Below are 27,161 nucleotides of genomic sequence, written 5' to 3'. Positions count from 1 at the left end.
TACCATGGGCTGCCTGCAGGATCTTGGTGAGTCAAGAAGAAACCAACCCCTTTCAAAGTGAAACTGCACCCTACCAGCACACTGAGGGGTGAGCCAGGAACCGAAGGCTTCCCGGGTCAAGAACCTGTGAAAATACAGTCCTCAGACTCTATTACAACTAACACAACAGGCCTTTATCACTCACGTGTACACTAGAACACCAGTATGCTCCAACTTTCATTATGAATGTATTTATTGAAAGTTAGGAAACAAATTCTACTCACAAGAAAACAGTTTAAATTCACTCAAGCCTTCCATGTGTCCACTGTGACAGGCCCCAAAAGAACTTAGTGTATGAGAGAAAATTCTTATTTCTCAGCCTTCCCACCTCCCTGGCTCTGAACAGTCAATCTGCCCACAGTTAATCCAAGCAGCTATTCTCACACAACCACTCCACCCCCGACTGGGCTCACAGAGCGCGTCATGTTCAAAGCACAGTCAATACCCAAGTCAGCATGGCCCACCACCAGGGTCTGCAGCTACTAACAGTCAGATGTGTCCCTTACACCTTTTCTGGGAGCCCACTGTCAGTTTCCTAAGATGGCTGTGATAAATCACCACAAACAGAGCTAAACAACAGAAAGGGGTCCTCCACGGTTCTGATCTATCAAATGTGCACCACGCTCGGTTGGGTGTGGTGGCTCGCACCAGGAAGCAGCACTTTGGAGGCTGATGCAGGCCAGCTGCGGTGGGTTTGAGGCCAGCCTGTGAGGGATACAGAATGACAGCTCACTGACAGACAAGACATAAGTCAAGACTCACAACATGAACTGTGACAAGAAAAGGGAAGAGAATGGGGAGGAGGGAAAGGGGGAAAGGGAAGGAGGGAAAGGGAAGAGAGCAGGAGAAACTGACCCTGTAGTTAGTAAGACAGTGCTGCCCAGTGTGTGTGTGGGGGCGGGGGGGACAGTTTCCATCCCCTGCCCTGACCCTGTAACAACATTCACTGCACTAACTCACCTGTCTTCATGTGACTTCCCTCTGTCTGAGTCACTGGATTTAGAGCTCACTCAGATAAATCTGTGGTGACTTCCTCTCAAGATCGTTTATTCCCATGCATGGTGACCCTTTTTCCAAATAAGGTCACATCTACAGGTTCCGGGAAGACGACTGGAGATGGGGGACGGGACGTGGCAGTCAAACACTAGCCTTCTAGGATTAGTTGCATCCTAGTAAAAGAGTGGATCCTTAAAAGAAGTTCAGGACTGGGATACAGCTAGGCCACAGGGCTCTAGCAAGCATGCTTGAGGTCCTGGGTTTGTTTCCGACACCATAAAAAAGACAAGTCTGAAACAACAAATCACACTTCCGTAATTCAGTTTTATTCCATGAATTATCTACGGATAGACCCATTCTCTTATGACTCCTCCTCCTAGTATCTTTCTTCCTCACTGTAAAGAAGGCGTGTGTACACAGGAAGGCGCACTGCCCACAGGTATATGGCTTTCGAAGCAAAATGAGCACTCTCCTCTCGGGTACACTGCTCTGGGCAGATTTCACCTCCCTATCCCCAGACCTTATAGATGGAGACTCTTCTTCCTGGAGGGTTAAACAGCCAGAGGAGCTGGCCGAACGCTAGTCACTTCGCTCCTATGCTAACGAGTTGTCCTTACTTGTGGAAATTACCAAGGGAGGATGCTGTTGAAAGGACTTATCTTTTTGTAAACATGTAAAAGATTCTTGTAAGCTTCAGGGAATCCTCTCACAGGCAAATGGACTCAGATAAGTACTGTCAATTAACAAACAGCCCGTTTCCCTCCCCGCCAGCCTATTCCAGAGGGTGAGATCTATATCCTCTTCCCCAGTCCTGGGACATCCCACCCCACCCCTCCTCCAACTAGAAAGACCATGGGCCTCAGAGTTTCGAATGTACACCCAAAAGACCAAGAGAGAGATTCCCTCCCTAAACTTTATCTCTGCCCCTAACATCCGGGTGTTCTCTCAGAATCTGCATTCAGAGAAGCTCCAACACAGTTAGCTGAAGGTACTCTGCCCCAGCCTCACAGACTGCTTCAACTGGGCCTGCATACTCCTACACAGAGTGCCCAGGACCCTCAACCTGGACAACAGTGAAACAGCCAGCTTTGGTCCTGACCCCTTAACAGCAGTGCCCCAGTGTCAGCAGGAAGCAGTCAGACATTTCTGCTGCCCCTCATTCATTTATTAGCTACAAAAGGCTTCTATGTTTGGATTCAGGCCTGGGGACAAGGGACTGAGGAACAACATGTTTTACCTATCAAAGCAGATGGGGTCACCAGGTCCTCCCAGAATCTCCCAGTCCCCACCTGGCATACCCTACCCCCAATTCTAGTTTGTCTAGGCACTGAACTATGTTTTGCTTATACTAAGTAATCAGGAGTTCAGTTGAATTTGGTCCAAGGACATTGATATTAGTGAGGAGTGTGTTGGTAATCCTTTTTTTTTTTTTTTTTTTTTTTTTTGGTTCTTTTTTTTGGAGCTGGGGACCGAACCCAGGGCCTTGCGCTTCCTAGGTAAGCGCTCTACCACTGAGCTAAATCCCCAGCCCCGCTACCCCCAATTCTAAACTTTCCAGCCCAGGGGCTAAGCTGCCCTTCCCCTAGGGGCTCCTCCCTATAGAATCCAGATTATTTTGTGCACTCGCTCTCTCTTGCACTCTCTCTTGCGCTCCCACTCTCTCTCGTTCTCTCTCTCTCTCTCTCTCTCTCCCTCCCTCCCTCCCTTTCCCTCTCTCCCTTCCTCCTCCTTTTCTTCCTCTTCTCTCTCTGCTTCTAGCACCCTTTCTCTCTCTTTCTTCCCTCTCCCTCCTCCTCAATCCCTGGCCCCCAGGGAACTTGCCCAAGCACAGCTCTCCAATAAACCTGCCTTCAATACAATCTAATTTGGCTTGAATCAGCTCATCTCACCAGCAAACAAGTAACTTATCAGGTACTATATAGGATAATGCACCCATCCTTAAACGATACCTTTCTCAAAGAATGATGTCACAAAATGGGAATGTCTACAAATTCTATGAATCATACCAGCGAAACATTCAGATTTGGGAGGGGCCGATAAAGTATCTCATTGTCAATGATGGCAAAGTGTATTCGTAAATGACTTTTAAAAAGGAAAGCCCCCTGCCCCCGCAACACATACATACACACAGCGGCAGATGGAGAGGAGTCAGCCTAGAGTCCAAGCCAGTAGGATAATTTAAAGCCAGAATGTCCCTAAAACACCCCAGCAAGGCACTACAAGGAGCTAGTGGGAGGAGGGGCCACCTAGAAATAGAACTGGTCGGTGGGGTACTGAGAGGGACCTAGGTCCCTTTTCTGTCTCTCCCCACCGCCCCCTTTCTCTCACTCTCTCAGCTCGAGGTGAGCTTGCGCCACAAGCCTTCTAGAAGAACGCTGATGCTTAGCTCAAACACAGACCCAAACAGCAGAACAAGAGAAGTGGACTGAGCCCTCCCAAACTCTTGAGCCCAAACCAACCTTCCCTCCCACAAACTGCTACCTCTGGTGTCTTGTCACAGGGGCCAAAGCTGGGCAGCAGCAGAAGCACCATCTCCTCCTACACTCAGGGTCTGGCTGCATACCTGACGCTCTGGGACAAGTGAACATGTGTTCAAACGCACAGAGTGAAGTTTCAAACTGGCCGTGATTCCCTAAGGAGACCGTGCAAGCAGTGAGACCGACACAGACCATGGGATGGTGCAGAAAGCCAGCAAGTGCAGGCCACCCCCACAGGCCAAACAGATGCTGAGCCTGGACTCTGCGGGATGCACAACTCGGCAGCATCCGCCTCTTTAACCCAAATGCTGCCTTCCCAGCGGACGGGGCTCTGCCCTGTACCCCAGTTCAGGGCCAAATCAAAGATACCGAGAGACGGGAGCCAGCAATTCATACCTCCACCAGGGATAATCGCCAACTTCGTTTCCACCAGGCCCATTTTTGCAGAAGAAGCTAAAAAGAAATAAAGAGAATTAAGTGACAGGCATGTTGTCACTTTGCAATTGTAACTTGAAGAAGCAAGGTAAGATTCTCTGAAAACATTGTTACCTATTAAACTGACGTCATGACTTTTAAGCAATTACTTCAATTTTTTTTATTAAAACACAATGATTCAAATGACCCTCCACCCTACCCTCCATGCCCCTGCCTCACCCCCAGGGGAACAGAGGACATTTTTTTTTTTTTTGTACAAATTGCCTGGCAATGAGCTAGGTCTCAGTGGTCAAAGACCAGAGTGGCAGTGCCACCTTTGGATCTGACGTTGCCAGCTTGGGAAGGCCGGAATCCCACTGATGATTCGGAATCAGGGAGAGACTTCGCCTACAAGTGCAGGTTCCTTAGCGCATGACAGTCCCCAGACCGAACAACTCTGTCTGCTATCAGATAAGGCCAAGTGTCCAGTTACTTTCTGACAAAAGGCCTCATGGCCTGAGTGTCCCTTGGGCTATTTCGCACAGCCTTGCCTCCACAGTCTGCTACCTTTCTGAATGAGTTTCTCAGCTGCAAACACCCCCCCAGGATCAGGAGAAACAAGTGAAGGTCATCACAGCAACAGGGGAACCCAGAAAAACACGGGGAGGAGGGGAAAGCACCCCAAGATGTGGCCACATGAAGCCACTAAAAGGCAAGCTAAATGCCTTCAACTCCTGCCATGCAGCCACAGCCGTGGTGACCCCATGAAGCAGGGCTCCGAAATGCCCCCCTGCTGCCCACCTGCCTGCGTCTCAGTGATGAACCAGGGCCCTGTGTGCTGAGCCTGGAAGACTGTGATCACAGCAACACAGGGCGGGGGTCAGCGCTCCAGCCCTGCTCCCTCACAGACGCTCAAAAGGCTTCCAGGCAGGACAGGAGTGAACCATGAGAAAGGCCACTGGCCGCTGGTCAGCACCCAACGCTTCACGACTCCCTCAACACGGTGCCCACCAGCACTCAAAAACACAGAACTTCCAGGGATCGAAGTTGTCGCTATGGGAACAGTCACTCACGCGCTGGACCAGACGTGTTTACTAGCTGACTCCACGGGGGAGATGCGTATAACTACAGACACACGCTCTACTTTAAAGGGGAGGAAACTGTCTAGAACGGGCAGCCCTAGAGTCCCAGATCAGATGTGTCTTTCTCCTGAGGCTGAACGAGGGATGGAAAAGTAGTCTCAAACGCTCAGCTCAGAAAGGTGGCTTTCCTACCTGGAAGCACCAACACCCGGCTCCAGGGAGATTTTACAGGGTTCTACTCAACAGAAAGCAGAACAAAATTACCCGGACCCGAGGAGCGTGCCTCACCACCGCTGTTTGTGCTGCTCTAGGGGTCAACCCAGAACCTGCCAGTCTTAGACTCCAGGCTTCTTCATTAGCATATCCACCACACAGCACGGCGGATCCCGCTTCAGGACCCTGACAGAGTCCCTCCCTCGACCCTCTTCATCTCCCACGTGTCATCCCTCCTCCCACAGTCACCTTCCCATGTCCTTTTTGGGTTTGTCTATATTATACACAAGAGAAAATGTCTTTCCACTTCAGGCTTATTTCAAAAAACATACAGATCTCCCCAACTCATTGATCTTCATGCAAACACCATCACTTTATAGCTCCTTAGCCCGAGCTCCTTCTTAAAATTATGTTAACGGGATTAATTCTCACCTGCTACTCGAATGTCACACGCTAAAGCCAGCTCCAGGCCCCCTCCTAGGGCCAGGCCATCTATGGCAGCGATGGTGGGCACAGGAAGGTTAGCTGAAACAGACACAAAGTTTATCTCTGTCACTCAAAGCAATGCCTCTCTGCACAGTTCACTTCAGGGCATACTGTTGATCAGGGTGTCTAGGAAGGCTGAGTGTCCCCTTCCTCATCCATAAAACACAAGCACTCCCAGAATTCCTCAAGCGCCTTCTGTGCAGACTGTGCGCAGTCCACCTATCAATGGGGAGCACCTCTGAACCTCTCATATTCCGGAACTACTTTCAAGGTTATTTTATTGAATTTTATAGCCTCATAATCTTGCTTAGCTCACACAAAGTCAAGCCTGGATAATTTATGCAGCACTTGGGAACTCCTGGCCCTTTGAGGACTTGGTGCTTAGAATGCAACTCAAGACATGACATCTGCTCAAAGAAAGGCATGGCGACACTGGCCATAGAGAGCACAGGCCAGGTCCCCATCACCAAGGAAAGGTGCTGTAAACACCCTTCGACCACAATCTTCTCTGGCTCTGGGCTCCTGACCAGAAATAGATGTGGGAAGGGACAGCATTCACAGAGCCTACGAGAGTGTTTCTGGAAGTTTCTACAGTAGCCAGTTTCCAAGTGGCATTTTCAAAGGTCACTGTGTTACCCTTGGTCCCCCAATCCCCTAGACACTTTACTCTTCAGGGCCCTTATCCCCCTATCCTCCTCCTACTGCCTGTTCTCTAACCCCTTCCCCTGAAACCCACACCATAGCCCTTTCCCCAGTGTACTGACGTGTATGGGGATTCTAATTTAACACACACATCAACAATCTTCCCCAGGACTGAAGCCTGTGAACTCCAGTAACAACCTGCCTGGCAAGTCATTTACACTGGAGCAACTGTGACACGAACACTGGCATGAATGCTATTGTACTAAACGGCCACTCTGACTGGACAAAGCCCACTCCACAAGACAGAATGCAGGCTGGATACTGCTAAGTGGGCCCCAAACCTATGGCTGGCTAGGTCGTAGGCCACAGGGGGGAAGCTGACACTGTGGCTGCAAAAGGCCATAGTAATAAAGGCCCCTCCACTCTAATCTTTAAAGCCGAAGATTAGTGCATCTCTCAGCCTTCGTCAACGGGCCTTCATTTTGCAGTAGATGAAGATTAATAGACCCACAACTGGTCAATGTGTGGAGAATAAGACTCAAAATAAAACATCCATATCATAGCCCCAAAGCTCAGACATCACTGTGGAAGAAAAACTGTAAGCCAGAGGCTGTGGATGTCTGCGGCCAAACACTGGCTGGACATGACAGGGACACTGCACACATGAGCATGGGTGGGGGACGGACCCGGGAACTCCCACTTCTAGCAACTGATAACTGCTGGGAGTCAGAGGGAGGTCATTTTTCTTCAAGGATGCAGGCTCTAAAAGCCTGTTCCAGTAGGTGGTCCTTGCTGTGCACTGAAGTGGGGGAGCACACAGGAGGTTGAGAGAGAAACTGTACTATTAACCTCTCCTTGCTGGAGAAGCAACTGATATTCTACAGTGTGCTGGAGGGCAGCGCTTTAATCCACTGGGTCCTTGACATCAAGGCTACCCTCACTTGGTTCTCAAGCTGGACAGAGGAAGAGTGGCCTGTGTGACAGACAGTCCTTCCTCCCAAGCCTTCTTTCCAAACAACAGAGCAGTGGCCAGTTCCTACACACAGGGATGAGTGGGACTCGGTAACCTTCAGGAGCTGCATAGACTTTACAAGAGGCCAAGAAATGAGCCTGTGTTGCTATGTACGAAATAGACAACCTTGCTTCTCTTCCCCAGGCCAAAGAAAACATTCTCGTTCATAAAATTCCTAGAAAGGGGTTATTTTTATGACAGACTAACAATAAAATCTGTCCTATTAATATTTGTAAACCTTTTGCTAGTGAATACTTTTTGAAACATTTTAGTGTGTGTGTGTATGTGTGCGTGCGTGTGTGTATGTGTGTGTGCGTGTGTGCGTGTGTATGTGTGTGTGTGTGTGTGTGTGTTGGCGGGGCTGGGCACAAGAGGGTAGCTGCCTGCAGAGGCCAGAGGTATCTGAGCTCCCTGGAGCAGGGGTTATGGGTGATGTGGTGCCAGCACTGATCTGAGGCAGACTGTCTTCATAGCCAGACTGTCACACACAAAAACAGACAAGTGTGATGTGGGGTCAGTTAGTGAGTACAGCCCCCAACCACCAATGTAAGAAATGGGGTAAAAAAAAAAAAAAAACGGGCTGAAGTCTGGCTTGGGGGAAGGAGCAGAAACATTGGCCTCAGACACAGAATCTGAAATCAGGTGGTACAAATAGTAATCCTTTCCAATTATGATCAAACATTATTTAATTATCAAAAATATTTTTAAATGTGAAGCTTATGTTTTGAGGAGTTAATGTTTCCAAAGAGAATACAAGTTTAACTTGCAACTCTTAAGAAACATAGAACACACCATGGTAAGCACACAGGGCAAGGAAAGAGGAACTGTGTCCGCCCCACGCCTGGGACTTCCAAACAGTATGACAAATCAGAGTGGCAGAAGGCTGGCTATAAAGCGCTTCCCACCACAAAATGATTTCATTAGAATAGCTTAATCTACTCAGTATTTTTCAATACTATAGATTCGGAAGCCATACGCCCTTGGAAAGGCAGACTGTCAGCACAGAGGCCCGAGAGAATACCCAGAAGGCAGCTGTGAATGCTACAAAGGAATCGAGGCAGGAAATGAGATGCCAGGGCCATAGCTCCAGCGAGAAACCGTGACTCAGCGTATTACGAAACAGTGGGATCAGATACTATTTTGAGTTTCACTCCAGGAAGTGAGCCAGGTATGACAAGGAAGATAATAATCCTTTGAAATGCTCCTAAAAATATAATTAGAGCAATAATTAAAGAGTGGAGCTATTTTGAGAAGAAAAGGCATGGTAGGTGGTGGACCTCAGAGCCCACAGCACACCCGGGCCCAGCGAGAATGGAGTCGGCGCAGGACCAGAGGTGCTGGGGCTACTCTCTGCTCCTCAGGCAGAGGTTAATTGTAAGGCTCAAGAAAGGCAAACAATCTGATTGTGAGGAGAAGGCTAGTGCTGGTTGTGTGACTTTTAAACTAGGTTCTGCTTAGGGACTAGCATTCTGGTGTCAGCCAGATGACTCAGTGGGTAAAGGCACTTGAGCCAGCGCTGACCATCTAAGCTCCATTCCTGGGACCCATGTGGTGGAAGCAGAGAATTAATACCCTGGCCTTCACATAAGACAAAAATAAAATGTAATTTTAAACAATTAAAAAATCTACTACTGCTATACAAGCCAGCAAGGTCAGAAAGGTCTATAGATGTTATGATGAAGTCTGAATACCAAAATCAAGAATAGACATAAAATTCCTATTAACAGAATCACAGCAAATTCCTAATTATCTCTAGGTCCAGTTAAAACTGTATTTTTGACTTAAGATGTCTTCTCCCTTCCCTCTAACTTCTGGAGAAACCACAAGAACAGAACAAAGCAGTCCCTGAGCAAAGCTGACAGGCTGGGTAGGCTCTGCTGGAGGCTGGCCCAGGACTGCCACACAGGGTGCTGGATGCCAGCAGGCGTGCCCCAGAGAAACGCCAGCACCCTCAATCGAGAGATACCAGATCCAAGACTGGAAGTCTCAGCCACCTCAATCCTACAGACACAGGCAGCCCCCTATCTCACCTAAATGCTAACACTAGGTTACATTCAAGTAAAGGGAAGCAGCTCTGGAAGGCTCTGGTGTTCCTCACAGAGGGGAATTCTGTTAACAGCCACCTCCTGAGGGCCAGCTCTCCCTCCTCACACCGGTATACAGGGCCCATCCTCCTCACAATGATATACAGGGCCCATCCTCCTCACACCTGTCTACAGGGCCCATCCTCCTCACACCTGTCTATAGGGCCCATCCTCCTCACACCTGCACACAGGGCCCATCCTCCTCACACCTGTCTACAGGGCCCATCCTCCTCACACCTGTCTACAGGGCCCATCCTCCTCACACCTGTACACAGGGCCCATCCTCCTCACACCTGTACACAGGGCCCATCCTCCTCACACCTGTACACAGGGCCCATCCTCAGATGGAGGGAAAACCATCTCCTAACAAAGTAAGCCAGAGGACAATCATAAAGGGCTGATGCCCCTGCGGGGTGGAATGTAAAGACCAGGCAGGCACGGGGTAGAGGGGGTTAGGGGGAGCCACAGTGTGGGACAGGCCAGAAAACTGACCTGAGATCAGTCCTTAGAACTCATACTGGGCAGCTCACAACTGCCTGGAACTCCAGCTCTAGGGGACCCAGCACCCTCTTCTGGACTCAAAGGGTATCTACACACACACACACACACACACACACACACACACACACACACACACACACACACACACACAGCACAGCAGCCAAACCCGAGGAAAACCTTTATAAGGCAGTGCGAGCAAAGCGAGGAGCCCTCATGTGTACGCCGGTGTCTTGTGTAAGACTCAAAGACCAGCATAACAGCAATGACCACACAGGAAAAGACAGCAGCTGCCGAGAAACTATCAGAGCCTACAATAAACACAGCATCGGGTGTTCCTTATGGAATCAGAAGGATAGAGAGACCAATGAGAATTGAAGTGAGGGGCTGGGGATTTAGCTCAGTGGTAGAGCTCTTGCCTAGGAAGCGCAAGGCCCTGGGTTCGGTCCCCAGCTCCGAAAAAAAAAAAAGAACCAAAAAAAAAAAAAAAAAAAAAAGAGAATTGAAGTGAATTCCCCCTTTTTTGGTCTTGACGAATTCCAGAGTGGTACTCTGGAACGGCAGAAGTTGGCAGTTAAACTCGTGGCCCAGGCTAAAATAGCACAGTGGCCAGGTGGCAGTAGCACCCACCTTTAATCCCTGTACTTGGGAGGCAGAGGCAGGCAGATTTCTGAGTTCAAGGCCAGCCTGGACACAGAGTGAGTTCCAGGACAGCCATGGCTACACAGAGAAACCCTGGGAGGGAGGGAGGGAGGGAGGGAGGGAGGGAAGCAAGCAAGCAGGCAGGCAGAGGCTCATGGCCAAGAATCACGATATGCACAGCAGCCAGCAGACTCAACAAGACAACGGTGCAAGGAAAGCTTCATAAAGAAGCTACATAATTCCTAAATGCTCACCCTTCCTTCCCATGATTCTCCCTTGGCCTTCAGACACAGGCAGAAGACACAGTGAGCACAAAGTCTGCAAATTCAGAACTATTCTTCACTGAGAGGCTCTCAGCACAACATGGTTAAAACAAAAGCCAAGTTATCCAGTAGCAACTCACATGGAAACACGGAAGCACTCGGCTTCAGCCTGCATAGCAACATAGCTGTGGCACCACCCAGCTGAGGTGCTGAATAAAGGGGGACAAAAGTCAGACACCTACGTGGTGAGTAGATCTGAATGTCAACAAGAATCGCAGCTACTCAGCTGCAACAGTGCAGGAGACAGAGCTCCTGTCGGCTGCAGCCTCCTTAACACTGGAGTTAAAATGAACATAAACGGTTAAGTGTATAAATGACAGCATTTAAAACTCAGTCACATTACTCCTGCCTTATGACGTCATACCAGAGGCCCTGACCCTAGTAACGGAGACTATAACTAAATCATGGTGAGTCGGTGCTACACTCTACAAAGGAACCTGTGAGAGGAAACTTTCCAAGTAATCTCTCTGAGAGACTATCAACAAAATGCAAGTGTGTGCATTCGCGTGCACATGCAGGTGAGGAGGGTGTCTGTGTGGAGGTCAGACAACCGGCGAGAGTCGATTCTCTTCTTCCACCATATGGATTTGGGATACTGAACTCCGAACCTCTGCCCACAGAGCCATCTTTCCAGGGAGAGCTATAATTTTATAATGCACCTCAGGCCTCTATGTCTGGGTGTTCTGAGGTATACATCCTCCTCCTGAGAGCGAGACAATTTGCAAGTCTGTGACGACTAAGGCTAAATCCAGTCAGCAAACTCCTAAAGCAATAATTCTCTACCTGTGGGTCATGACCCCTTTGGGGTTCAAACAACCCTTACACAGGGGTCAACCAAAGATCATCACAAAACACTGATATTTATGTTAGGATCCATAACAAAATTACAGTTATGACATTGCAACAAAAAATGATTTTATAGCTAGGGGTCACCACAATATGAGGAATTGTGTTAAAGGGCCACAGTGTTAGAAAGGATAAAAACCACTACCCTAGAATGTGAGGGAATTTTTTAAATTTAAATTCTTTTTTCACACAATATATTTTGATTGTGTTTTCCTGTCCATCAACTCCGAGATCCTGCCCACCTCCCTACCTACCCAATTTCATGCTTGCTCTCTCTAAATCATTCCTTCCTTCCTTTAGCACCACCCTCCAAAACTCAGTAAGTCAAAAAAATGCAAAACAGAAAGTTCACGTAAAAATGACAGACAGACAGACCATTAAGTTCATTTGTGTTGGTCAACCATTCCTGGGCATGGGGCCCGCCTGGAGCGTGGCCATTATGTCGGGGGGGGGGGGGGGGGGGGGGGACACTGTGCTGTAGGAAACTGATTCTCCTTTCCCAGCAGGTATCAGCTGTGAAGAGCTTCTCAGTTAGGGTTGGGCTTTGCGTGCACTTCCTGGAGTGTCCTCTCCAGGGCTTCCGGCTGTGTCTATCCATCCTGTATGTGCTCGCAGACACACATCCTCTGATGGTCTTCATCAATGTTGACAGAATTTACTCATCTTTTCTTTCCCATCCCACAACATGTCCTGTGGGCTGGACAGGGCTGGCCACGGAGAGGTGTGCCCAAAGCAAGCAGCACAGCGTTTCAAGTTGTGCCTTGCTAAATAAAGCCTGCATCATGGCTGCAGCACGACTTCTTGCCCTCTTTCTGTTGGCGGCTCTGGCTCTGGCTGTGACCGTCCCTCACAGAGATCAAAGCCAAGGACTAAGGTGCAGGTACATCTGACTACAACATCTATGAGAATCACCCCTGGAAACTGAATCCTCGCTCCCCTATTTTACAAGACACTTTCGCCACTGCATGATTCGTGTGCTCCTGGATCCACTATTACTTCCCGGACCAAAGGCATCTTTCTGTGAGGGCTTCTGTCTATCGCTGCCATTTGTAACACAAGCCTCATGCCCAGCCATCTTACCACGATGGTCTACTTTTTAACCAGCTGACCTTTTGATGTTTTGCTTTTTCTGTCTTTGTTTCTGTTCCCTCCTTTCACAGAGGGCATAATCCAGAAAGATGCTGACAGAGGCAGCCACAGGCCTCTCCTGGCTTGTTTCTGAACTCAGGAGACAGTTTCAACATGCGGCTGGAGGATCCTCCTTCCACTCCCATTCACCCAGCCTTTCCGTGAACGCACCCTGACACCTCTCGGATGCTTTCTTCACTAGACTAAGGTAAACATAGGATTTTATTTTAATTGCCTAATGTGGTCAATTAAATTTAGCTTTCCTAATGGAAACCACCCTTAAATACCATACTCGTGAGGAGGCGTGGCTTGGCCTAACCTGTCACTCTTCTTGTATGTTCCTTGCTTCCAGTCCTTTTATAGCTGCTTTCCTAAAGCGTCTCGGGCTTCTTAGCCACTGTGAATGCCTGGCTATCATTTATTACCAGTGGGCTTTTCTCTTGCTGACATGGACTTAAGGTTGAGAATGTCCCCTCAAGTGTTGTACAAATATCATGAAATTGGACATACAGGCTCAGGGTAACTCTCCCAGCTTCTCCTGGGACTCACGACCCCGCCCCACCCAGTTCCTTTCCAGTCTGTAAGTACATGAGTGATTCTTGAGGCTCTGTGTATCTTGTTTCTAACTTACCTGTACTGCGAACCAAGGACAATGCCTCTGTGTATCAATTTTGTGAAAATTTAACCGACTCTAGACCCTGGCTCAGCACATTTCTACAATGATTTTTTTAAAAATAATGTATACTCTCAGCTTTGGGGTTGAGTCTGTTAAATCGAACTTGATGCCTATGCTTTCCCTAAAGTTAAAATTTATTGGGTTTTTTTTGTCCTTTTGGATTCACAGCAAAGCAAGGGAAATATCAGCAATGCTAATTGTGCTAACACTGCCAGACTTGTCCATGCGCATCATTTTATTTTCTATCGAGAGAGTGTGTTAGGACCAATAACTGACATTCTTCTCATCTTACAATGCCGACTCACGCCATACTGCCATGCGCCCGTCTTCCATCTGTTACTAGGTTTACCTTTTCGTTTTTTCTGAGGTAGAGGTTAGGTAGGCTGCACTCAACTTCACTCTGCCCCACCTGCAATCCTCCTGCCTCAGCCAGCCTCTACGTGTCGACACTACAGGTCTGCACCAGCTTGCCTAACTCTTGATTAATAATCTACTAGTCAAAAAATATAAAAGGAGAGGAGAGAAAAGAGGAAGAGTGTGAATGTGTGTGTATCCACATGTCTGTCTGTCTGTGTCCACATGTGTGTGGAGGCTAGAGGTCAATGGCAGGGTGTCTCCTCAATCATTCTCCCCCTAACTCTCTGAGTCAGTCTGTGACTGAGCCTGGAGCTGCCAATTAGGCTGGGCTGGCTGCTCCCAGCTCCCCCGAGCTGAGGTCACAGGTGTACACCACCACTGTACCACTGCCCCACTCACCACTCTCTACTGCACCACTGCACCACTCACCACTGCATCACTCACCACTGCACCATCACCACTGCACCATCACCACTGCACCACTCACCACTGCACCACTCACCACTGCACCATCACCACTGCATCACTCACCACTGCACCATCACCACTGCACCACTCACCACTGCACCACTCACCACTGCACCACTCACCACTGCACCATCACCACTGCACCATCACCACTGCACCATCACCACTGCACCACTCACCACTGCACCACTCACCACTGCACCACTCACCACTGCACCACTCACCACTGCACCACTCACCACTGCACCACTCACCACTGCACCACTCACCACTGCACCACTCACCACTGCACCACTCACCACTGCACCATCACCACTGCACCACTCACCACTGCACCACTCACCACTGCACTGATGTGTTCTGGGGCATCAAGTCCTCCTCCTTGCATGTCACATCACCAACCAAGCCATCTTACCTGACAGATCTCACATGTTGTGCTCACACAAGCACAGTTCATGATGCTCTAACTACGAATCTGGCCTAAGCCACATAAGCCCATCCTCAGCACGTGGGGGTGAGCATGGTTGTGCTTACCGATGTCATTGATCACTGCTCGGATCTTGGAGACAAAGGGACCGACTTCACTGGAATGCATCTTGGCTCTTTCCTTAAGGTCAGCGCCTGGAAGACATTGTATTCAAATGACATCGTGGCACGACTATAAAGCAAACATTAGATGTTCACCAGTGCCATGTGTAGACCCTATAGTTTATACACCGCTTTTCCTCCCCACTGGTGACCATGTGCAGACCCTGGAGTTTATACACCACTTTTCCTCCCCACTGGTGACCATTTGTAGACCCTAGAGTTTATACACCGCTTTTCCTCCCCACTGGTGACCATGTGTAGACCCTAGAGTTTATACACCACTTTTCCTCCCCACTGGTGACCACATGCAGACCCTAGAGTTTATACACCGCTTTTCCTCCCCACTGGTGACCACGTGCAGACCCTAGAGTTTATACACCACTTTTCCTCCCCACTGGTGACCATGTGTAGACCCTAGAGTTTATACACCACTTTTCCTCCCCACTGGTGACCATGTGTAGACCCTAGAGTTTATACACCACTTTTCCTCCCCACTGGTGACCATGTGTAGACCCTAGAGTTTATACACCACTTTTCCTCCCCACTGGTGACCACGTGCAGACCCTAGAGTTTATACACCACTTTTCCTCCCCACTGGTGACCACGTGCAGACCCTGGAGTTTATACACCGCTTTTCCTCCCCACTGGTGACCGTTGGTCGGAAAGGAGGGGAGGCCTGCTTGTCCGTGCTGATCACGTGGTCCACAGCAGCATCCTGCAGCTTTCTCTTCCCAGTGCCCTTCCATGCTCAGGGGAAGACCATGTCACACCCACTGACCACTGCTGCTCTATAAGAACTCATTGAGAAGCCTTTCGCAGGCTCCTTTATTCGGTAAAAAGTTACAAACAGGACACTGTCACAGATGGCTTCAGACTGGGGCCCGCACCTGCATCTTACAGGACACTGGAGAGCTAGCTACCCGCTCGAGGCTCAACAACCAAGGCAGTGAAAATGGTCAAGTACAATGAAGTCACCATGATGACCACAAACCTGAGAAGTGCTGCTGGCTTAAAGCCAAAGGATGAGGTCGTAATTATGACTTTATCACGCAACACTAGGCTTAGAGCAGAGAAAAACATACTTGAGTTCCTTAAAGGGTCACTCGCTCTGAGTTCAAGATGGCTTCACCAAAAGCTGTCCCATTGAAACGAACTACGCACACAGGCACTGCTGTGGCTGTGCCTCTCTCCGTAATCACTGTAGACTATGACTGTGCACAGTACCCAGGGGATGCTACGCGCACACACACACCTTCACTAGGGAGGAGAATTAGAATCAGCCCAGCACAGACCTCCTAATCCACCGGTTCTTGGGGGCACAAGTCACTGAAATCTCAGACAGAAAGACAGACGGTGGAAAACACGGACAACAGTATGCAGTGCAGCAAAAGACACCGAGAAACTGGACAGTTAAACAGCACTAACACACAGCTAATAGGGTTGGGACATGCTTTTCCAATAGGACTTAAATAAAACAACCAGGAGTGTAAATGCAGCTGAATCTGTTGGAAGGAAAAACACAGTTACAAAGAAACGCATGGGATGATATTCGACTGAAGAACTCTGGGTGGCAAAGACAACCTGTAGACCAGAGAAAAGCACGAGCCAGTCGGCCATACCTGCCCCAGGGCCTAGAGCACACAAAAAGCCCACCCCAACATCAAGAGAACAGCTGGCTGGCACATCTCTTTCTTTCATGTGTGGGGGGCCAGAGGCAGGGGAGTATGCAAGTGTGTACAGGTGTGGGAGGTGTGATCGTGCATGCATGCGTGAGGGCCAGAGGCTGACCACGGGTGTCTTTCTCTGATGCATCCTGCCTTCTGTTGTGCGATAGTGTCCCTCACCTAACCTGGAACTCACTGACTGGGTGGAATGGGTGGCAGTGAGCTTTTGGCATCCTCCTGCCTCCGCGTCCCCAGTACTAGAACTGCACCGCCATCTCCTCCACGCTCAGCTTTTTCCATGGGTGCCCAGGATCCAAATGTAAGTCCCAATGCTTGTGTAGCACGTAGATCACCCACCGAGCCATCTCAGGTTATGGCTGTTGGGGGAATAAAGGACAACAGACAAGTAGCCAACAACATGAGATCACCAAGGTCACCTGGGAAAAGATGAATGGATGCCAGTGTATAAGCCCAGTGCACCAGGGGGATCCGGAGTTCCAGGCTAGTCTGGGAGACATGGCAAGACGCTGCCTCACAACAGACAGGCAATGCACACTGATATACCCACGTGGAAAGCGTATGGGAGGGAGGGCTTCATGAGAAGAGCGCACGACGCAGCAATCCCACAAGTGCCACTCCTACGCAGAGCTTGGGTCACAGTGTCACCTGCACCCAGACACAGCCTGGGAAAGAGTGATGGCTGGGAGATGGCTTGGTTGTATGGTGCTTGCTGCAAACTTGAAAGCCTGAGTTTGAGCCCCAGAGCCCGTGTGCTGTTGTCTTTGTAGATGCTGTGTGTGTTGCTATAAGCACGCCATGTAGGGAGGCACTGGAGCCCTCGGGCTCGCTGGCCAGCTGAGTCCACTAATTCAGACCCTGTGTCAAAAAGTGAGGTGGACACTGGCTAAGGAATGACACCGAAACCTGTCCCCTCCATACCTTCCTCCTCCCCTGCCCCCCCATACACACACACACACACACACACACACACACACACACTTAAAAAGCAGTGAGCTTTGATGCTTCTATTATAACCATTGTGTGTCATCATCAATCATGTTCAGAAGACAGAGAACTTATCTAGATGCAATCTTGAGAGGAGACCAATTAATATGTCTACCGGAGCGTCTAAATGTTCTAGTAAAGAGATGAGACACCAACCTCCCAATTTTAAAACAAAAGCCAGGCTGGAGAGACGGCTCAACAGTTAACAGCACGTATTACTCTTCTGAGGACCTGGACTTGGGTCCCAATACTTAAATGCTGGCTCACAACCACTGGCTCATAACTCTCGTTCCACGCCGTCTTCCAGCCTCTGTGGGCACCAGGTATGCCTGCAGTGCACGTACATACGTGCAGGTCAAAACAAAACACTCATAAAATAAAAGTAAATGTTTTTATAAAAGACTAGAAATGGTTAACGTTAGTGGGAAACCCACACAGAATGCCAAGACGGGCGGAAAGATGGCCTTCTGCGTCAGTCAGCTCAGGCTAAAAGTGCAAAGAAGTTATTTGAGACACCAAAAAGCAAAATGCTTTACTGAACATAGAGAGAAAGTTCTAGTACTCGTGGTCTGGACCAAAGATCAAAGCAAGCACAGCATTCCCTTTGGCCAAGTCATAAACCACAGCTGGCCCCTTACTCTTCAGTTCTGGGAAGACTGAGGAAGCTGCAAAACAAAGACTTGAACAAGCAAAGCTCTAACAACTGAACAATCATAAACCAGCCAGATGAGCCAAGGACACCTTACATTTGACCTGGATCACCCATCCCTCCTTTAACAGACGTATGAACGAATCTGACCGTCTTTATACCTGACTAACATCTTCCTTCCTTGTTACACCGTAATTCTCCATGGAGAAATTAATTATGAAGATTTATCAGGCATCTGAAATGTTTCAAGACTAACCCTGAGCACGGGCTGCCCAACGTAAGCACCGCAGTGGTCCAGGCGGCAGTGAGCGGAGCACACACCCATCCCCACAAAATGGGCGCAGATGAACCTGCCGACCCCACATAACCCCTGTGCTGGCTTTATATCCTCAACTGCATTCTTGTTTGCAGCGTTAACTCACTCATCTCAGACTGATAAGACTATACACGTTTATCATGCATGACGTGATGTTCTGAATGAAACGCAGCACCACTACAGAACGGATGACTAACTCAGGTTAACAGCGGTGGTTTGAGGGTGAGAGGATCAACATTCACTTGCTCCTGTGAGGTTTCCCAGGAATATACATGAGGCTTCATCCCTAGGGTGGGACCAGGCCTCTCAGGAAGTCTTCAAGTCATTGAAAGGACACCCTTGAAGAAACCTCCTCTCCTTCCTGACTGAGAAGTGGCTGACTGCTCTGCCCACGTGCTCCTGCTGCCTGCCCGTCGCCAACCCAACTGGGCCAACCACTCAGGTATCGAAAACCTCCAAAGCTCTGGACCAGAATTAATTCTTTTGCTTCACAAATTGATTATCTCGGGATTTGTTACAGTGACAGAGGCTGCCTGAGGCAGCAGCCACCATTCTACCTCAAAGATACTGTGGGTTCTTTGCCAGACCACTTTAGTGCAGTGACTGCCACGCAAAGCAAACTGCTTGGATGGTTTTCATTTCCTGGGGTATAGAAAAGCTGCGCTCAACTCTGTAGGGTCATTAAGCCAGCAAGGGCATCGAGTCTCAACTCGGAAAGAGGGCGGAGGCAGCCCTGAGAGAGGCAGTCCTGGCGGAATCAGCTTTGCTGACATGCTGTGGTCATGTTGAAGACTCCGAAGCCTTGGACCTATGGGACAAGCCTCATGAGGGCCAGCATCAACTGACCAGTGCAGCAAAGACTAACATTGCAGCTTTTCCCTGGATACTTACAGCCTGAGACTGCTCCCACATGTACCGCTCACCAGCCCCCTGCCTGTGGCCCCACTTGACAGAATGTGATGACTGCTCAGAACCACCGGAACCTTCAGCAAGGCAGACTCCTCCACCCTTGACCTTGCTGAGCACCTGTGGCTGCAAACTCATCAAAATGGCGGCTGCTCACGGGCAGGGTTCTTTTTAGAGAGAGGGAATTAGAGTGTAGCACTGGCCGGCCAGGAACTCACTGTGTAGACCAGGCTGGCCTGCAGTTTGTGGTGATACCCTTAACTGTTCCCTCTCTAAAAGGCGTGCTGAATCCTGTCTGCAGGGTTCTCTTTACAGAATTCACCACACAAGTCTTCCCAAAAAGGTGTCTCTCTAAGCCTTGCTACCACCTTCATAACTAAGTCCCGAAGCTTCTGCGGCCATGTGGGCAACGGCCCCAACCACAAACCTTACCTCCGGTTTCCACGAACATGCAATCTAAGCTTACATTGCTTTCAAGGTGGCACCTTAAAAAAATAAAATTATATATATATAAAAGAATGGCTAAAAGGTAAAAAGCACACAAAGCCAGAGGCTGCCATTCTGTGACACAACAACCTACTTACTGGTCTATGGGTAAAAGCGTTTGCTGGGCAGGCGGCCCAACCCAAGTTCCATCCTAGATCCCTCACACAGGTGCACATCAGTCCTCTCTCTTTCTCTCTCTCTCTCTCTCTCACACACACACACACACACACACACACACACACACACACACACACACTCACCCCTTTCAGAAGTTTACAGAACTCAAAGTTGCTGATTCACACAGGGAACTATGTCAGAAGAACGAGACAAATCTCCAGCACGGGCGACTTTTAACAGCCCTCCCTCAGTCGCTGCTATACCTATTTCCTGCATCAAGAGGGAAAGGGACCGAAAGCAATGAGCTGACAGAGGCTTGCTGTGATGTGGGGCCTGGGGCAGCTCCTCACTCACTGACTAGAGAGCAAAGACTCTGAAAGAGAGGCATTCCCCCTACAGAGCCACCGCTGGCGTGGTGGCACCTTAGCCAGCCTGAGTTCCCCACAGAGCACAGTCACACCATAGCAGCTTAAAACTGGGCTTACATGACCAGGCTTCGTGCTTGGAAACCTTCACTCATAACCCCTCATATTTTCTTTTTTGCCAGTAAGCATGTTCTAAAATGTTATTAAGTTCCCTGTAGCTTTAAATAAAATGAGTTGTTCCCGACTGGATTTCATTAACAGCATTATTAGTACAGCTGACTACATCATATGTAAATTACAAACCTAATAGCTATTGAGGACTAAGTGTAAAATTGTATTTCAAATGTATCTCGTCCAGGACCATCTCCCATCTTCCCATGATTTCATCTTCCTGGGTCTCACTAGCTCATGTATCCTTGTATGGAAACCATTCTCGCTACAATGGGGCAGGATTTGCTTTCAATTTGACTCATGCTGAGAAGAACATTCCACAGTAAGCAGGAAGGGGTTTTATTACAGCAGGGTCGTTCAACTGACTGCTGGGGGGAATAATCACAAAGCAATCAAGAAATGTCTGACAGGCAACTCTGCTCAACAGCCTGCAAGTGGTGCTGAAGGAAAAACCTAGAAATCTCCACAAGGAGAATTGCAGGAATGTCCAACATCATCTTTCCACAGTCCCTCTGCTAACTCTAAGGCTTTCCCTCTCCCTGAAGTGATCGGGACTCATGGTCCTTTGTGCACGAGGGGAGACTCAGAAGGAGAATGCTCAACCCTGTGACCTACGGAGAAACCTGGGAAGTTTTAGGAATGACCGCACGGAAGCCATGCCTTCCTAATGCATGGCAACAGAACTGAAACAGCCCCTCCTGGAGGGAGGGGTTGCTGCTCTTGAGACTGAGGAAGTAAACAAAACTTATAAGGCTTTAGAAACTCCCTAGAGACGCCGGGCCCCTTCCCAACACTGCAAGAGCTTCATACCCAAGGCAGGCTTCCTTGTGAGCCTTTGAGACGGCGTCTCATGTAGCCCAGGCTGGCCTCTGATATGCTGTGACGACCTCCTATCTCCACCTCCCAAACCCTGGGCTCATGGGAATGCCCAACTCGACTGGAAGCCCAAACCTGCCAATCCCAGCCCTCAGGTTAGCCCTCAAGCAGGCAGTTTCCAGTAGGAACTTCCAAGCTGTCTTCCTCCCAGCGCATCCCTCCCCCTGCCCCCACTTTTGTTCTTTACTAGCTCCTCTCCACAAATGTGAACACGAACACCCCCACACCCCACACCCCACACCCCCGGGCAGGCTCTGGTTAGCTAAGTCACGGCCTCTGCACTTCTGACTTCTGAAACCATGTTAATGTTTCTAGAGTTGAGATAAACTACAATGAGGAAACCTAAATCTAGGACGAAACACATCCACACCGGAGGGGAAATAACCCACTTGCCCTCCAAAACAGTACCTGCAGGACTGTATGTCTCCATGTTATGGCCTCTCCATGCTACATCCACCATGGTACTAACAAGCTACTAATAAACTGTGAAGGAGAGGGCCTTGCGGCTGGGCAGGCAGCTGCTGTGGGAGCACCAGGGGCTGAGTTGGGCGCACACTTCCATAATGGGGCGCACCAGGAGGATCCCTGAAGCTTTATTTTTATTATTTTTAGCTATGGTAAGTGTATGTGAGGTACGTGCATGCTTCCACAGAGCTTACAGGCTGGCGAGAGTGCTGGGAACCAAACTCTGGTCCTCTGCAACCTGCAGTAGGCGTTCTTAACTCCTCAGCCAGCTCTCCAGCATCGGTGAGCTTTTACAGAGGGGAAATGAAGGGTTGGGTGAGTGTGAACGCCACTGAGGACTGAAGTGGACACTTGAGGGGTCTTTGGAAAGTCGGTTGGTTGGTGTTTTGCTGGGGCAAACACGTGAAGGAACGTTTCGTTTTGAAGAGGACACAGGTGTGCAAAGCTAAGGAAGACTCGTGAGGGAACGTTTCACTGAAGCAGACACAGGAGAGAGAATGTTCTGCTAAAGCACGCATGTGAAAGGTCACGTGATGAAGGATTCTTCGCTAATGACAGGCATGTATTGGTCTGCCTTACATTGCGTAGTTGAGCTGCATTTGTGGGGACTCCACAGAGAGAAATGCACCAAAAACTTCTGGTGCTGTGCTGTAGTCTGTTGCCGATTCTGAGGACTCCGGCTGATTGGCTGCACGTGCTGAGGCGAGGCACATGGAGGACACATCACGTTTGGTGGGCATAAATAGGACTCCACAGAGTGATAGAGCTTGGCTTGCTGGTACAGCTAGCTATGTAACACTGCGGGTCTCACCTCTTCCCTGATCCTCACTTCCCTGAGAGAGGCACAGCTGAGAACCTCCCCTGGTGTCTCTCTGGGTCCCTCCTGCTGAGGCCTGGCTGTCTCTGCTAGGTTGAGTCACCACTGTTGCTAACCTCACTACCAAACTGGTGTATCATGAGGTGTTTGCAAGTGGATCAATCTGCCGCTGCCTGCTAATCTGTGAACTGAACTGCTAATTTCCAGCAGACAGGAGTTGCTCCAAAGAACCTTTCTAAACAGGCCCACTCCCCCACCCCATCCTTTCTTTTCCACCACCTCTGGTAGGTTGTAGGCTACAAGGGAGGTTAAAGTGTTTAAAAACCATCATTAAAAAGAAGCGTTGAAAGAATTAACGTTACAGTGGCCAGGAGATCTGAGGCAAGCATGTTCCAATCACTGGCTGTGCTGAGTTCGGGAAGAGAAAGAGCTTTGCCTGGTGGAGAATAAGGGCTGCGGGGCAGTGGGGACAGAGGACAAAGGCAGGGCACAGGGCAGAAGAGGATGTGGCCAGAGCAGATGAATCCTAACACGCTTGGTGTCGGTTGCCCTACTCTTGCTAGGAAAGTGACCACAGACAAGACACATCCGTCACCGTTATCTCTAGGTGGGACACACCCTAGTCTCTCTGGGAAGACTCTGTGACTCTGGAGGCACCAGGGTAGGCTAAGGTTCATGTCCCTCCCAGTGTCTGGACACTGAGTCTCTGTGGGCTTGAGCCCACTACCTGTATGACTGATTTCCGGCTTCCAGCATCATTTCTCATTGTCAAACTCCCCCTTCTTCCACCTAACAGGGGACACTATTTTCCACAGGCCCAATGAACGGAACAGGAAAATCTCCACACCACAAGATCTGTAACCACCATCTGCCAGGCCTCTTGTTCCATGTACAGACAGCAGTCAGTGGCACAGCAGGTTGGGGCCCTCGCTAGCCTCCAGACAGCCTTGCTGGGCAGGCGCAGTGCTCTTAGGTCAATCGCTTGGGTTGTGTGTGGAAAGTGCTGAGTGGCCAGGAGGAAGGCAAGATGAGCCAGCAACGTCATTGCTAACGGCTATTTCCTATGCGCTAAGAAAACGGTATGTGCAAAATCTAGGACAGTATTTCGGTTGGTTTGCTGAAGTGGAAACAGTTAGAAGCTAACGACAGCCAATCGATTACTTCCTTGGAACCGACAGGAGTCCCAAGTTCATGGAATCCTGGCATGTTCAAAGGAAGGGAGTGCAGGCACATAACCGTGAAAAGGACACACTAGGAAAGAAGATCAAAAGAAAGATCTGAGCCTCTGCCTAAGAGAAACGAAGGACTGAGTCCCAAGCACACAGAGACACAAGCCACTGAGGCAGAAAAGGAAAACAAGTCAGCACCACCAAGAGCTGGCTTTTAAAAGGACAGGCGAGACAGTTATTCTGTCAGCATTTTAAGAGAGGAAAAAAGACGGAAGTTATAAAGAACTTTAGAAAGCTGGGCATTTGCTAATGCACATCTGTAATGTCAGGACTTGGGAAGCTGAGGCAGGAGGGAGGAATGTGAAAGGCCAAGCAGATCAACAGGTGAAGATGCATGGAGGAAACCGACAGAGAGAGCTAAAAGGCTGTGATGCTGCAGGCCTGGCGCTAGGGAAGAGGCCACAGGACAGTCATAAGGCCGAGGCCCGCCTGCACGGCACACGGCAAACCTCAAATACAACACCACACTGACTGAATGTGGACGCTCCTAACTGCAGACTCCACAGACGCTAGAAGCAGGGGGCTGGGGTGGGGGATGGCTTGATGCTAATAAATTTGATTTCCTATTTTAAAATAATAAAAAAAAAATCACAAGTTAACAAACTTGTCCCAAAAGAAACAGGTAAACGGTCTAGCACCGCATCTGCTGACGCCATTACATTCATAGCTAAAAGCTTCCTCGCTGAGTTTACCAACCCGCTAGGAGTTAATAAAAACTCTATATGTGTATTTCCAGGAAGCCAGAAGTCAGAGTTCTTAAGAGCCCAGCATGACCCCAGCATTCAAGAGAATAACTGTCCTGGTGGAGCTAACTGAAGACTTCCTCATTTCAGCAAATCAGAGGCAGCTCAGATGCAAAAAAAGAACGCACTGTGACTGAGAGGCTCAGTCCAGGGACAGCATGGTCTTTAGTACGTGACGATCGGCAAATTTAAGATGTTAACTGGCAGAAAGGATAAACACACAACTACTGTAAAGTTTGCCAAATTCAACTCACACTGATGAGGTTCTTGGGGTTTTGTTTTTATTTTCATCTCTAATAAATGAGAAGGTCTAGAAAAGTCTTCCTGGCATCATCAGCTGTGAGCTGGCTGGTGCTGACCCAGTGCCTTCCGTGGAGGTGAGGCAGGACAGGTCCTACTACTGTTGACCCTGTCGACCCTGCTCCAAAGTCCAACGCATGAAGTGAGCATGAAAGGCAACGATGATGAAAACGCAGCTCACTCGCAGGCGCTGCGGCCATCTAAAGCACAGGACGCAGCGAGCTTAGGGCTCCTAAACCTAAAATACGAGGACATCAAGGAAATCTGCTGTAGGGGCTGCCGTGTGCTAGGAATGCAAATCGGAAGTAAATTTAAAAAGAAACACCACCTACGACAGCATCAAACACGAGACGCCAGAAAATAAATCTGGCTAAATAACCACTAGGCTTTGGAGTTTTAACCGCTCCCCCAGGCTCACGTCTGAGGAGGTGGGTCCCCTTTGTGAGAAGAGCCTAGGAGGTACAGAGCACTGTGTGTACGTGTGCATGTGTGTGTGTGTGCGCGCGCGCGTGTGTGTGCAGGAGTGTGTGTGTGTGTCTGTGTGTGTGCAGGAGAGTGTGTGTGTGTCTGTATGTGCAGGAGTGTGTGTGTGTGTGTATGTCTGTGTGTGTGTGCAGGAAAATGTGAGGGTGTGTGTGTGTGTGTGCGCGCGCAGGAGAGTGTGTGTCTGTGTCTGTGTGTACAGGAGTGTGTTTCTGTCTGTGTGTGTGTGTGTCTGTGTGTGCAGGAGTGTGTGTGTGTCTGTGTGTGCAGGAGTGTGTGTGTATGTCTGTGTGTGTGTGCAGGAGAGTGTGTGTGTGTCTGTATGTGCAGGAGTGTGTGTGTGTATGTCTGTGTGTGTGTGCAGGAGAATGTGAGGGTGTGTGTGTGTGTGTGTGTGCAGGAGAGTGTGTGTGTGTCTGTATGTGCAGGAGTGTGTGTGTGTATGTCTGTGTGTGTGTGCAGGAGAATGTGAGGGTGTGTGTGTGTGTGTGTGTGTGTGCGCGCGCGCAGGAGAGTGTGTGTCTGTGTGTCTGTTTGTGTCTGTGTGTACAGGAGTGTATTTCTGTCTCTGTCTCTGTGTGTGTGTGTGTGTGTGTGTACAGGAGTGTGTTTCTCTGTGTGTGTGTGTGTGTGCGCGCGCGCGCGCGCGCAGGAGAGTGTGTGTCTGTGTGTCTGTGTCTGTGTGTACAGGAGTGTGTTTCTGTCTGTGTGTGTGTGTGTGTGTGTGTGTGTGTGTGCGCGCGCGCGCCCAGGAGAGTGTGTGTCTGTGTGTCTGTTTGTGTCTGTGTGTACAGGAGTGTGTTTCTGTCTCTGTGTGTGTGTGTGTGTGTGTGTGCGCAGGAGAGTGTGTGTCTGTGTGTCTGTTTGTGTCTGTGTGTACAGGAGTGTGTTTCTGTCTCTGTCTCTGTGTGTGTGTGTGTACAGGAGTGTGTTTCTGTGTGTGTGTGTGTGTGTGTGTGTGCGCGCGCGCAGGAGAGTGTGTGTCTGTGTGTCTGTTTGTGTCTGTGTGTACAGGAGTGTGTTTCTGTCTCTGTCTGTGTGTGTGTGTGTGTGTACAGGAGTGTGTTTCTGTGTGTGTGTGTGTGTGTGTGTGTGTGTGTGTGTGTGCGCGCGCTCGCGCGTGTGCAGGAGTACTGCCCTCCAAAAAACCAAACATGGAACCAGTGAGTTTCAGAGAGGGTTGCCGGTGTGAACCAACCAGCAAGCTTGGTGGCTCTTACCAGCTCTCTGCTTTCCTGTCACTCATGTGTGCTTGGACCGCTATGACCTCATCCATCATCCATCATCCACCAGGTAATGCAGAGATCACACCTGAGGGTGCTGCCAGATCTCGGACTTTCAGCTTTAAAACTAAATAAACTTCTTTTCCTTACAAAGGGTACACTCTCCCCATCTCGGGTATTTTGTTATAGCACTAGAATCAACTAACTAATCTGATGTTCCCAGACTAACACAGGAGCTGAGGCAGTACAGTGCTGTGTAAACTGACGTTCATTAGTGGAGCGAAGAGAATGACTCAATGCATAGCGTGTAAAGCCCCTCAATAATTCAATGGGACAAAAGGTCACTTAAACAAATGGCTACTGGAAAAATTCAAT

The 27,161-nt window shown here is 49.3% G+C and overlaps 1 protein-coding gene across 18 annotated transcripts in view; it reads right to left on the bottom strand.

The window, feature by feature from the left end:
• Auh (AU RNA binding methylglutaconyl-CoA hydratase) overlaps positions 1-27,161 on the bottom strand; it is a 94,814-nt gene that overhangs the window by 48,117 nt on the left and 19,536 nt on the right. For 5 of the 18 annotated variants that reach the window (XR_015640862.1, XM_087590973.1, XM_087590970.1 and 2 more), the window contains exons 4-7: positions 14,918-15,004; positions 5,654-5,746; positions 3,909-3,965; positions 3,517-3,667 (exon numbers count right to left, since the gene is read on the bottom strand). The exons of 1 other annotated variant lie outside the window; for it this stretch is intronic. Coding sequence is in view for 14 of the 17 variants with exons in the window: in XM_087590973.1 (XP_087447099.1) it covers positions 3,517-3,667; positions 3,909-3,965; positions 5,654-5,746; positions 14,918-15,004 (388 nt within the window). In the remaining 3 variants the exon portion in view is untranslated. 18 annotated transcript variants of the gene reach the window in all.

Source organism: Rattus norvegicus, chromosome 17 (assembly GCF_021556685.1).
Source record: "Rattus norvegicus strain SHRSP/BbbUtx chromosome 17, alternate assembly SHRSP_T2T, whole genome shotgun sequence".
In the NCBI taxonomy this organism is placed as follows: Eukaryota; Metazoa; Chordata; class Mammalia; order Rodentia; family Muridae; genus Rattus; species Rattus norvegicus.
Note: the sequence above shows the minus strand (reverse complement) of the source record. Positions and strands in the feature narration are given on the sequence as shown.